Source organism: Chiloscyllium punctatum, chromosome 11, assembly GCF_047496795.1.
Source record: "Chiloscyllium punctatum isolate Juve2018m chromosome 11, sChiPun1.3, whole genome shotgun sequence".
Classification (NCBI taxonomy): Eukaryota; Metazoa; Chordata; class Chondrichthyes; order Orectolobiformes; family Hemiscylliidae; genus Chiloscyllium; species Chiloscyllium punctatum.
In genome coordinates, this window is record NC_092749.1 from 10,140,664 (window position 1) to 10,154,216 (window position 13,553).

At 43.0% G+C, this 13,553-nt stretch overlaps 1 protein-coding gene across 4 annotated transcripts in view; it reads left to right on the forward strand.

Moving 5' to 3' along the window:
• Positions 1-13,553, forward strand: part of LOC140482725 (regulator of G-protein signaling 17-like) — a 108,064-nt gene that overhangs the window by 34,914 nt on the left and 59,597 nt on the right. The window contains exon 1 of one of the 4 annotated variants that reach the window (XM_072580281.1): positions 11,359-11,447. The exons of the other annotated variants lie outside the window; for them this stretch is intronic. Within the exon in view, the coding sequence (XP_072436382.1) occupies positions 11,421-11,447 (27 nt within the window). The 5' untranslated portion in view covers positions 11,359-11,420. Of the gene's footprint in view, positions 1-11,358; positions 11,448-13,553 lie in introns of those variants that run through there. 4 annotated transcript variants of the gene reach the window in all.

A 13,553-nucleotide genomic window follows, 5' to 3' on the forward strand; every position in this document is an offset into this window, starting at 1 on the left:
GAATCAGAAGAATCCTTAGATACTTTACAAGGGAGTGCACATCTAGTGAGTTGGGAGCTCGTAGAAAAGATGACCTTAGCCATAATGGGAGTTTGTATGGGACATCTCAAAGAATGAAAGCGTGACAGAAAGCTAGCGATGTTTGGCAAGGGAATTCCAGAACTTAGAAGCAAGAAAGATAAAGGCAGAGCTGCCAGTTGTCAGAGATGAAAAAAGAGGGATATGCAAGTGGCCAGAATTGGAGGGGTACCAAGATCTTTCAAACGGGCATGATATGAGAATGGTTTTCTTTTGTGTTTTGTGATCCAGAATCTAAACAAGTGCAAAACAAGTGAATATCAGTGTAAATAATTGAGCCCATGGGGAAATCACATCAGTTTCCTTTTTAGTATGGGATTGAGGGTAAACCTGATATTTCTTTGCACAACGTGTTTGAAAAAAATACAATAATGTAATTGGAAACATAATCACAGAATCCCCTACAGTGCAGAAAGAGGCCATTTGGCCCATTGATCCTGCATCAACCCTCTGAACGGCATCCCATCCAGACTCACCCTCCCCATCCCTGTAATCCTGCATTTGTCATGGCTAATCTTCTGGTTTATGCATCTTTGGACTGTGGGAAGAAACTGGGCCAATCAGTGGAAGCTGAAACAGACATGGGGAGAATGTACAGATTTCATACAGAAATAAGATCATAAAATATAGGAGCAGCAGTAGGTCATTCAGCCCATCGAATCTGCTCTGTCATTCAATGAGACTATTGCTGGTCTGATAATCCACAACTCCAATTTCCTGTCTTTTCACCATCGCGCTTGATTCCCTTACTGACTAAAAATCTTCATATCTCCGCCTTGAATATGCTTAATAACTCAATCTCAACAGTCCTCTGTGGTAAAGAATTCCATAGATTTACAACCTTCTGAGAGAACAAAATCTTCCTCATCTCTGTCTTAAATGCGTGTCCCCTTAACCAGACTATGCTGTCTGGTCCTCCACTCTCCCATGGGGGAAGCAATCTTTCTATGCCTATCCTAGTCCTACCGTCAAGTTCTCTAAGAATGTTATATATTTCAATAAGGTCACCTGTCATTCTTCTGAATACCAATGAGTACAGGCCATACCTACTCAACCTCTCCTCATTAAAGAAAAATCCCTCAATATCTGTGATCAACCTAGAAAATCTTGTCTGCCTCTAGTGCCAGTATGTATGACTTTAGATAAGAGGACAAAACTGAACACAGTATTCCAGGTATGGTGCTTATAGTTGAAGCAAGGTTTTCCTGCTTTTATGCTCTATTCCTTTTAAATTAAAAGCCAACATTCCTTTGATGTCCCTATTACCTGCTGAACTTTAATGTGACATTTTTATAATTCATGCTGAGGACTCGCAAATCCCGTGGTGCTGCAGCTTTCCTCAGTCTTCCCCCATTTAAGGAATATTCAGCTCCTCTATTTTTCCTGCCAAAGTGTATAATCTCACATTTTCCCACATTATTTTTCATCCATTCAAGTTTTCGCCCACTCACTTAACCTGTCTATTATCCCTCCTTGTGTCATTCTCACCACTTACATTCCCACCCATTTTTGTGTCATCCATAAACTTGGCGATGGTACGTCCACTTCCCTCATCCAAGTCATTGATGCAAATTGTAAATAATTATGGTCCCAGCATTACTCCCTGTGGCAATTCACTTGTTGCTTCACTACTTCACTAGTGTTGTGTGAATAAGTTGAAAGATCGAGACTTGGTGTGATGAAATTTTACAAGAAAATTGCAGTAAAATAAATCACCAGAAATTTGACTCCAGGTCATATGCTACATTCCTTGTCATTTTTCTTTCTGGTGATCCTTCCGGAACCAAACCACTGGAAGCTTAGAGGGAATACTAGTTCAATGTGTGTCAAACATTTTGTGAAATAAACTTGCACTGGCTCTAGTGTAGGAAAGCAGTGTTGAGTGGTTTTCAGCATGGCCAGGCATTATGTTAATAACACTTGGCTCTGATTGTGGTTTCATGAAATTGGCAGAAAAGATCAAGGAAACTCTGATGCCAACATAAAAATGGGTGCAAGTGCCTTGTCCTCTCTTTCACATTATCGTTTCGTGGATGACATTGACTCAATGTCTTGAGTTTCTGCTGTGGGTCTTTATGAGACTGAGCAGGCTGATTTGAGACCTTGTTGGGCATTCAGGGCAGAGTGTGCCCTGAGGCATTTGGAATGGAGAGCAGGATCTGCTTTCTTTGTTTTTCCTCCTCTGTGCCTGCTCTGCCTTATCATTAACACAAAGCATGACGCAGCTTGACTGACAAGTCATCACCATTTTGAACAATGGGTGGCTTCGTGGTTAGCACCACTGCCTCATAGCATCAGGGTTCGATTCCACCCTCAAGCAACTGTCTGTGTAGAATTTGTATGTTCTCCCCGTGTCTGCGTGGGTTTCCTCTGGGTGCTCTGGTTTCCTCCCACAATCCAAAGATATGCAGGTTAGGTGGATTGGCCAGGGGAAATGCAGGGTTACAGGGATAGAATGGGGTGGATGCGTCTGGGTGGGATGCTCTTCAGAGGATCAGTACGGACTCAATGGGCCAAATGGCCAGCTTCCATATTGTAGGGATTCTGTGAATTGCTAGAAAGCTCCTCCCAGTCATTAATGTCAATGCTGCTGTGCTTCAGGAAGAGCTTCAGTATGTCTTTGTAGAGTTTTCTTTGTCTCTCCTGGGACAGTGACCAATAGAGTGTTGAGAAAACAGGACCAATTTGGGATTTCTTCTCCAATAGTGTTAATTCATTGGTAGTTGATATTGCAGGAGCTTAACATGAATATTTGTGGAGCTGGCTCCAAGAAGGACACTAGATTTGTTCATTGTCCTCATGGAAGCTGGACCACCTTACTGTCATTTCTTCAGTGCATCTTTCGGGAAATTCTGGCCCAGTTATTAAAATAGATCCCTCATCGGAATTGGAAACTGGAGCGTAAATTAGCCTCTTAATAGGCAAAACAACTTGAGGGTGAAGGAGTGAGGTGTAAACACATTCAAGAGGCAGGAAATTGTCAGAAAGAAAATATTGGCTGGATTTATGATAAAGAATTCAAAAAGGGATGAGAGGTGGGTGGAGGAGAGGAAGCAGATTTATATAATAAGGGGAGCTGGATTTGTACTTAATTGAAAAATAAAGTTTGCAGGGTTGTGGAGAAAGAATGGGGTGTGGGACTAATTAATAACTCCTTCGAGATACTGATCTAACTCAATTCACCACGTGGCTTCCTCTGACACACTTCTTTCTTGATATTGATGGCCACGAAATAGTCAATTCAAAAACTGGAACAAAGAAAACAACGATGAAGAAAGCCAATATCATCAAATCAGTGGAAGGGTAATGCAAAAGTCGATGGTTTTGATACTAGCTGAGGAAGAGTTTGAGATGTGATGGGGAAAGAGGAAACATGGAGTTGGAAAGAAGAAAACCATTTCAAATGCAGCAAAAAAAAGAGGAAGAGAATGCCAGAGCATAGAGGAGGCCCAACATTGATGGATGAAAGAGACGTTTCTATCCTGTGTATTGTACCCCCCCCCACTATCAGCAATCTAGTTCCCTGCTAGCTTTTCAAAGCATACCAGTTCCTGGCCACCTACTCAGTCTGAGTACGTTACCTATTCGATTGAATGCTATGTTGCCTATAGTGTTACATTATTGGACACATAACAGATAATTCTGACTTTAATGAGATAATTTATCAAGTGCCTGAATTTACAAGATTTTGTGAGCTATGTTAATGTAATCACATGTCTATCAATGGAATCTTTGTATCTTGAGCTGTCATGTACTGTTCATATTTTACACTCTCTCAGGGTTCCAAATTCCACAAGATTTTCAAACTTTCTACCTTCTTTTTCTGTACTTCAGAGAGATTTAGGGTGGGATACACTTGCAACTGTCTTTCCGATAGTGATAGAACTATAGTTTCTCTGCTTCATTTAAGTACTTCTGTTGAAGTTATGTAATTTTGCTTTTGCAAGCATAAAAATTGCAGTTCTCTTTCCTATTAACTTGCATTTCAAGAAGGGCCAGGCAAAGTACATGTACTGCCATTGTGTGACTCCTACAATATTTTAGTTGCACTCTCCTTTATTCCTTTTCAGTGGCATTCCTGTGTTCCACTTTTAGTAGCTGTGCTTCTATAAAGCTTATCACCACTCAATCTCAGCTACATTCTAACAGTATGTTAAGAGTTTAGTAAAGACACATTATGAGCAATATGGTACACGACTAAGCAGGTAACAGAGTGGTAAAAACAATGACTGCAGATGCTGAAAACCAAATACTGGATTAGTGGTGCTGGAAGAGCACAGCAGTTCAGGCAGCATCCAACGAGCAGCGAAATCGACGTTTCGGGCAAAAGCCCTTCATCAGGAATAAAGGCAGTGAGCCTAAAGCATGGAGAGATAAGCTAGAGGAGGGTGGGGGTGGGGAGAGAGTAGCATAGAGTACAATGGGTGAGTGGGGGAGGAGATGAAGGTGATAGGTCAAGGAGGAGAGGGTGGAGTGGATAGGTGGAAAAGAAGATAGGCAGGTCGGACAAGTCAAGGAGACAGTAACTGAGCTGGAAGTTTGAAACTAGGATGAGGTGGGGGAAGGGCAAATGAGGAAGCTGTTGAAGTCCACATTGATGTCCTGGGGTTGAAGTGTTCCGAGGCGGAAGATGAGGCGTTCTTCCTCCAGGCGTCTGGTGGTGAGGGAGCGGCAGTGAAGGAGGCCCAGGACCTCCCTGTCCTCGGCAGAGTGGGAGGGGGAGTTGAAATGTTGGGCCACGGGGCGGTTTGGTTGATTGGTGCGGGTGTCTCGGAGATGTTCCCTAAAGCGCTCTGCTAGGAGGCGCCCAGTCTCCCCAATGTAGAGGAGACCACATCGGGAGCAACGGACTCGGAGATGTTCCCTACCGTTCCCTCCGTGACTACCTGGTCAGGTCCACACCCCTCTACGACCCACCCTCCCATTCTGGCACTTTCCCCTGCCACCGCAGGAACTGTAAAACCTGTGCCCACACCTCCTCCCTCACCTCTATCCAAGGCCCTAAAGGAGCCTTCCACATCCATCAAAGTTTCCACATCCACCAATATCATTTATTGTATCCGTTGCTCCCGATGTGGTTTCCTCTACATTGGGGAGACTGGGCGCCTCCTCTATTGTACTCTATGCTACTCTCTCCCCACCCCCACCCTCCTCTAGCTTATCTCTCCATGCTTTAGGCTCACTGCCTTTATTCCTGATGAAGGGCTTTTGCTCGAAACGTCAATTTCGCTGCTCGTTGGATGCTGCCTGAACTGCTGTGCTCTTCCAGCACCACTAATCCAGGTAACAGAGTGACCAACCTACTGGATCTTGCCCATTAGACTTGTATCCCTACTGTCATCTCTTCATGTCCTAATAATATGGGCCTTAAAAGCTTACAAACTAGGAGTTTGAATTCCTTTGAGTTGTTAAGATTAAGAGGTGATTTGTTTGAAATGATGAAAGGACTTGACAGGGCAGACATCAAGAAACAATTTCCTTTGGTTGTGGTGTGCACAACAGGAGACACAACCTTAAACCCAGAGCTCGTCATCCAAGAATCAAATCAGACATCATTTCTTTGCAACCTCATCACCTCAGAATGTACTGCATTTTTAATATAATCATTGATGTAACACAAGAAACATAGCAACAATCAGTGCTCCCACAAACACTGATTTGGGAAGTGACCAGGTAATCTGTTTGTGATATTGCTTGAGAACTAGACTTTGGATGAGGAATGAGCCTGCTCCTCATATTATGACATAGGACTTTTTGCATCCACCTGAGAGGGCAGATGAGGTTTTTAGTTTAACATCTCATTTGCAAGACATCACCTCTGACAGTGCAGTATCACTGCAGTTCTCCATTAGAAAGTCAGCTTTGATGACATGCTCAAACCCCTAGAATAAGATTTCAACAAGCTTCTCTTCCATGTAGCCACCAGCTTGCTTTCAAGCTGTGAGGAACATTCTCCTCTGACTGTCTCTTGAGAATGGAAAGAAAAACAATCAATACTTAGGAACATACAAGGATCTAGCGATATGACAGGGAAGCTGGATTGGAGTCAACAGTTCCAGTTAAAAGTGTTAGTGTGTGCAGGTACATTAGGCTAAACAGTCTTATTTTATGCTGCAATTTGCAGTCAGGACCAGTATCTCAACAGACAATGGTTGTGAGGGAAGAACGTAAGAATTTGAGTTGGAGTAGAGAACATATTTCATGCTAGGAATTGGATCACGTTATGTTCGTTTTTGTGGCACAAAGAACCAACCCATGGCATTTCATAACCCCAGTATGGTGACTGCATGTTGGCTCCACACTCAGAACCTAAAACAGACAATAAAAACCTTGGCTGCATCAGTGGAACACTCACTTCCAGTCTCGGACCTAGTGTAGAAATTAGTCAGCACCAGAAGATGAACCCCTAGGTCTACTCTGCCATTGCGCTCTCAGAGACCTGAGCAGTGACCATCAAAGTCCAGCAACAAAACAGATTGTTCATTGGGTAGGGAAAGAGAAGAAGTTGCAAAGCAGAAAGTTGTTTCTGCAGATCAGACTAGGCAATGATTTGCATTTCACAGTGACTGTTGAGGCCTGATAGTGAGGGACTCCCAGGCCTTGGCTTTAAGCATGAGCCGTAGAGCCATAGAGTTATACAGCATGGAAACAGACCCTTTGGCCCAACTTCTCAATGCCTACTGGATATCCTAAACTGAACTGGTCCAATTTGCCTGCATTTGGCCCATATCCTTCTAAACCTTTCCTCTCCATGTACCTGTCCGAATGTCTTTTAAATGTTGTAATTGTACTCACCTCTACCACTTCCTTTGGCAGCTCATTCCATGTACAAACCACCCTTTGTGGAAAAAATGTTGCCGCTTAGGTCCTTTTTAAATCTTTCCCCTCTCACCAGTTTTGGACTTCCTGGGAAAAAGATCCTGATTATTCAGTTTGTCCATGCCTGGTCGGTGTGGACAGGTTTGACCGAAGGGTCTGTTTCCATGCTGTACATTTCTATGACTCTATGACTCTCATGATTTCATTAAACTTTATTAGGCACCCCTCAGCCTCCTGTGTTCCAGTGAATAAAGTCCTAGCCTATCCAGCCTATCCTTATAACTCAAACCTTCCAGTCTCGACAACAACTTCAGAAATTTTTTTGCACTCTTTTCAGTTTAATAACATCCTTCCTATTAGCAATTTGCCCAGAATTGTAAGCAGTTTTCCAAATGCGACCTTAACGATGTCTTGTTCAGCCATAACATGACATCCGACTCCTGTACTCAGTGCTCTGACTGATGAAGGCTAACATGAAAAACGCCTTCCTCAACACCCGTCCTACCTGTAACACCACTTTCGAAGAACTGTGCACCTGCACCCCTAAGTCTCTCTGTTCAACAACATGCCCCAGGACCCTCCCATTAATTGTGTAAGTCCTGCTTTGGTTTGTCTTATCAAAATGCAGCATCTCGCAATTATCTAAATTAAACTCCATCTACCATTGCTCAGCCCACTGGAATATCTGGTAGGCATGGATGAGTGGACCGAAGGGTCTGTTTCTGTGCTGTACATCTCTTTGACTCTATGACTGTATGAACTTTTCACAATTCAAAACTTTTTTATTTGTTAACAACTAAGAAGATTTCCAACCAAATTGTTTCTGACTGGGAAACTGCACAAACTCAAGACTCCAGGTTGGGTGGTTGCTGCCCAGAGCTAAAAGTCTGAATCTCAGTTGAGCAAGGTCCCATTGTACTCTTAGATAACCTTCTTCAATGTCCACTATACGACCAATTTTAGTGTCATCAGAAGTTATAACAATGCTTCCTATTTTCTCATCCAAATCACATCGGTGGTGAGAAAGTTGCTGGAGAAGGTACTGAGGGATAGGATCTATTTAAATTTAGAAAAGAATGGGCTTATAGGCAACATGGTTTTGTGCAGGGGAGATTTGGCCTTACCAACTTAATAGAGTTCTTCGAGGAAGTGACCAAGTTGATAGATGAAGGAAGGGCTGTTGATGTCATATACATGGACTTTAGTAAGACATTTGATAAGGTTCCCCATGGTAGACTAATGGAGAAAGTGAAGTCACATGGTGTGCAGGGTGTTCCAGATAGCTAGATAAAGAACTGGTTGAGCAACAGGAGACAGAGAGTAGTAGTTGAAGGGAGTTTCTTGAAATGGAGAAAGGTGACCAGTGGTGTTCCACAGGGTTCAGTATTGGGGCCACTGTTGTTTGTAATATACCTAAATGATCTGGAAGAGGGCACTGTTGGTATGATCAGTAAGTTTGCAGATGACACGAAGATTGGTGGAGTAGCAGAAAGCATAAGGGACTGTCAGAGAATACAGGAGGATATAGATAGACTGGAGAGTTGGCCGGAAAAGTGGCAGATGGTTTTCAATCCAGACAAATGTGAGGTGATGCATTTAGGCAAGTCTAATTATAGAGTGAATTATACAATGAACGGAAGAGCCTTGGGAAAAGTTGATGGGCAGAGAGATCTGGGAGTGCAGGTCCATTGTACCCTGAAGGTTGCTGCACAGGTGGATAGAGTGGTCAAGAAGGCATATAGTATGCATGCCCTCATTGGACCAGGTATTGAGTACAAGAGCTGTCAAGTCATGTTAAAATTGTACAAGACATTGTTTCAGCCGCATTTAAAATACTGTGTACACTTCTGGTCGCTACATTACCAAAAAGATGTGGACGCTTTGGAGAGGGTGCAGAAAAGGTTTACGAGGATGTTGCCTGGTATGGAAGGTGCTAGCTATGAAGAAGGGTTGAGTAGGTTAGGTTTATTTTCATTAGAAAAAAGGAGATTGAGGGAGTCCTGATTGAGATTTACAAAATCATGAAGGGTATAGACAGGGTGGATAGAGACAAGCTTTTTCCCAGTGAAGGATTCAATAACGAGAGGTCATGCTTTCAAGAGATCTGGAAAGTTTAAGGGGGATACACGTGGCAAGTACTTCACACAGAGGGTGGTGGGCATTTGGAACACGTTGCCAGCCGAGGTGGTAGAGGCAGGCACGGTAGATTCATTTAAGGTGCGTCTGGACAGATGTATGAGTAGGTGGGGAGCAGAGGGATACAGTTGCTTAGGAATTGACTGATAGGTTTAGACAGTACATTTGGATCGGCTCAGGCTTGGAGGGCCGAAGGGCCTGCTCCTGGGCTGTAAATTTTCTTTGTTCTTTGTTTTTATAAATGACAAATGACAGTGAATCCAGCACTGATCCTTGTAACATACTGCTGGTAACAGGCCTCCAGTCTGAACATCAACCCTTTTCCACCATCCTCTGACTCCTACTGTCAAGCTAATTTTGTATCAAATTGATGAGCTCTCCCTGGATCCCATGTGATCTAACCTTACTAACTAGTCTAGCATATGGAACTCTGTCCAAGACCTTGCTAAAGTCCACGTAGACAATGCCTACCACTCTGCCTTCAACTATCTTCTTGGTAACCTCTTCAAAAAAACTCAATCAAGTTTGCGAGACATGATGTTCCATACACAAAGCCATGTTGACTATCCCTAATCAGTCCTTGACTTCCAAATGTATGTAGATCCTGTCTCCCAGAATTTCCTCCAATAACTTACCCACCACTGATGTCAGGCTTGCCAGTTTGTAGTTCCCTGGTGTTTCTTTGCAGCCATTACTTAAATAAAGGCACAACATTAGCCACCCTGTAGTCTTCCAGCACCTACCATGGCTGTCAATGATACAAATATTTCTGTTAAGGGTCCCACAATTTTTTCTTTAGCTTCCCATAAAGTCCAGGGCTAACTTGGTCAAGTCCCATGGTTTATCTCCCTTTCTGTATTTTAAGACCACCAGCCCCTCCTCAAGACATCATCATTTGTATTTCCAAGTTCCTATGTTTTTCTCCACGGTAAATATATTTTTAAAATTCATTTATGGGATGTGGGTATTGCTGGCTGGCTGGCATTTCTTGCCCACCCCTAGTTTCCCCTTGAGAAGGTGGTGATGAGCTGCCTTCTTGAACTGCTACAGTCCTAAGGGACCCACAATGCCCTTAGGGAGAGAATTTCAGGAAAAAAAGTACTGACGTGAAAAATTTGTTTAGGATCTCACCCATCTCCTGTGGTTTGAAGGCCTTGTTTATCTTTAAGGGGCCCTATTCTCTCCCTAGTTACTCTTTTGTCCTTAATATACTTATGGAATCTCTTTGGATTCTCCTTAACCTTATCTGTTAAGACTATGTCATATCCCCTTTTTGCACTCCTGTTTTCCCTCTATTCTCCTCAAGCTGAAGGAAAGTTAAAAGACTTAGGGCGGCACAGTGGCTCAGTGGTTAGCACTGCTGCCTCATGGCGACAGGGACCCGGATTCGATTTCACCCTTGGGCGACTGATTGTGTGGAGTCTGCACATTCTCCTTGTGTCTGTGTGGGTTTCTGCCGGGTGCTCAGTTTCCTCCCACAGTCCAAAGATGCGCAGGTTTGGTGGATTGGCCATGCTAAATTGTCCATAGTGTTCAGGGATGTACACGTTAGGTGCATTAGCCATCGGAAATGCACGGTTACAAGATAGAGTAGGGAGATGGGTTTGGGGGGGATGCTCTTCGGAGGATTGATGTTCACTCTTTGGACTGAAGGCCTGTATGGATTCCATGGATGTGGAATTAGACCTTGAGGCTCATGTGAAGCTGCTCCTGTATCAGAAACACTGTCCAATCCTAATGCAACTGACATTAATTATAGTTCTCAAAATCAACGTGTGTGCATGTATGAGAGAGTGAGGACTTTTTTTTCACTCTTACATAGGATTTGGACATAAATGGCTTGGCCAGCACTTATTGCCCTTCCACAATTGCACTTGAGAAGACATTGGTGAGCTACCTTCTTGAATTACAACAGTTCTTGGATGTGTTAGTCAGGGATCATTGCGTTTATGTGTTTGTGTGTAATGTTTTTGTCATCTTTTACTTCACTCTTTAAAGATCACTACAAGAAAAATCTAATTTTGGTTTTGAAATGCTTTGCCAGATTTTTTTTTCGTCTGTCAGTAAACCAACTGTGCACAAATCTGGCTCTCATCCAGTCAGTTGCCACTTAACAGTTAAAGAGGGCAGCCTTCTGTCCTGTGAAACCTTGTTGCTTTACATTCCTGTCAGAGTGAGACCTAAGAGACCAAGTGATGCTCTGGAGGCTGTGTTGGATGAGATCAATCCACCCAACAGCTGGGCCTGTACGTGACTTCCCAGCCTTTGGGCAGGAACAGGGCTCTGACCTGCTCAATTCACAGGTCACGCTGAGGAAGGCAACAACTCACCCAGGCAGAGCTGTGCTCGGCTGGAGTTTACTGGGGCATTGCCCTATATTTTCCCGCATGAGATCGTTAGTGCTGGCAGTCAAGGTAACGTACCATACTTGTTCAGCCAGACCTTTCTGTAGATTGTCAGCATGCAAGCCTCTATTCAAAAAGTTATTGTTAGTGAGAAGGTCAGACTTCCATGTTGCTGCTGTGACGGACAATTTTCCAGAATTTGCCTACAGTGCTGGACCCATTGTGGTTAGTGCTAATGATGGCATCCTCTGGTGTTGAGGGCTGCTGGCCGATCAATAGGTATAGGTGTCTGCGCTAACAGGAAACGCTTTTGCAGTTGCTCCTTGTCTCTGCATGGAGTTTTATAATTGAGAGCAGAGAGCAGCGGGTCAATGGTACAAAGCCTGCCTTGAGCTGGAGTTATACAGCGAGTGACAGTTTTGTGCTGCTCATTGATTGAAGAACATAAAGCGACAGTGTAGATTCATTCCCTGGGCTATGAAGGTGAGGAGAGTTTCCAGATACTGAAAACATTTTTACTGGAACAGGAAAGATTTTTTAATAATTAAAGGTTTTGTTCTCGAATAAGGGAAGATTATTTCCTCTGATTAGGCAGACCATGACAAGTGAGCGTTGATTTAAAACATCAATGTCAAATGGAGAGTGTGGAGAGAGAGAGTGCAAGAAATGGCTTAACACAAAGAGCTGCTGCAGCAAGGAACTCTGACACAGGAAGTGGTTGAGAGAAAACCTATTGCATCTTTTTAAAGAAAAGCTAGGGATTTCAAACAGAAATGTCAAGTGTGTGAACTGGTGGAGTTAGTGTTGGATTGTTCAAGTAAAAGGCTGATGGAGGCATGATGGGCCAAATGGCCTCCTTCCCTAAGGTGAAGCATTATGATAAGATTAATTTTTGTTTTGCCTGCTCAAGAGAGAACCAAAGAAACACTTTTAAATTATCCTTCATCGAGAATATGTCTGAGTGTATTTCAGAGGTTATGAAACTGAGTGGCTGCTCAGATGTATATGTGTGTGTGTGTGCGTTTCTCTGTGTGTTTAAGTGAGGACACAAGGCAAGGTGGACAATGGTGATCACTCACCTCTGACTCTAAAGGTTCAAGTCTCACTCCAAAGTCTTGAGTTCATGGTCTATGCTGAGTCCAGTATGGCACGTCAGAGGTGCTGCCTACTCAAGGCCTCATCTTGGCAGTAAATGATCCCAGGCCAGTATTTGAAGAAAAGCCTGTCTGCTGTCTAGGCTGACAATTGTTCTTGAACCAACATCATCTAAAATTTAAATAGGAGATCTGGCTCATTGCTCTTTATGGAGCTTGCTGTGTGCAGATTGTTTGTTGTGTTCCTATTACATTTCAAAAGTTTTTCATTGTCTGTAAATTGCACTGTGATGCCCCGAGGTTGTGAGAAAAATGACATAAATATAAGTTCTTCATTTTAAACATGTGTGCGTAAGGTAGATGGTATATATGTCTAAATGAGAGACAGAATAGTCAGTAAGATGCCAAATGTAGACCTGGTGAAATCTAAAGTATTCATACCTGCCTGTTTTGAGTTTCCAACAAACTACTGCTTGACAAGTGTTCATATCTTTAAGTAATATTTCTCTCTCTTCCATTTAACCATTTTAGAGAGAATTGGATGGAAATTTGGAATTAGAGTCAGGCTATTCAGCCCAATCAATCTATGTTGCAGTTTTCTGACATGTGAAAAATATTTCCAATGTGTTCTCTATCCCATTTCCCATAGATTCACATTCCGTATCTTACTTTCTCTGCTCTCTTCAGCCATTCTTACTCGTCTCCCTCTGAACCGATCTGCCGGTTTGTGTGTGTGTATGTGTGTCCACCGTCCATTGGTGTGACTGTGTCTGTTGTGACTACATGGTAATAAATGAATAAATAATGGATCTGTGAGCAACAATGTATTCTGAGTAAGAGTAAATGTATTAATGTGCAAAGTTGTGTATGCAATCTGTGTTTGTATTTGTGACAGAATATTTATGGTGAGTGAGGCACTGAATGATTGGGAGCTCCTTGTTATCACTATGACCTCCTCCTGCTCAACAAACCTCCAAGAGCTCTGCATTCTATCAATTCCAACCTTTCCAGCAGTCACAATGTTAATGATTACTTTGGAGGGGAGAGGGTGGTTGGAGGGTGGGTTGAAGAGAAAAGAAGA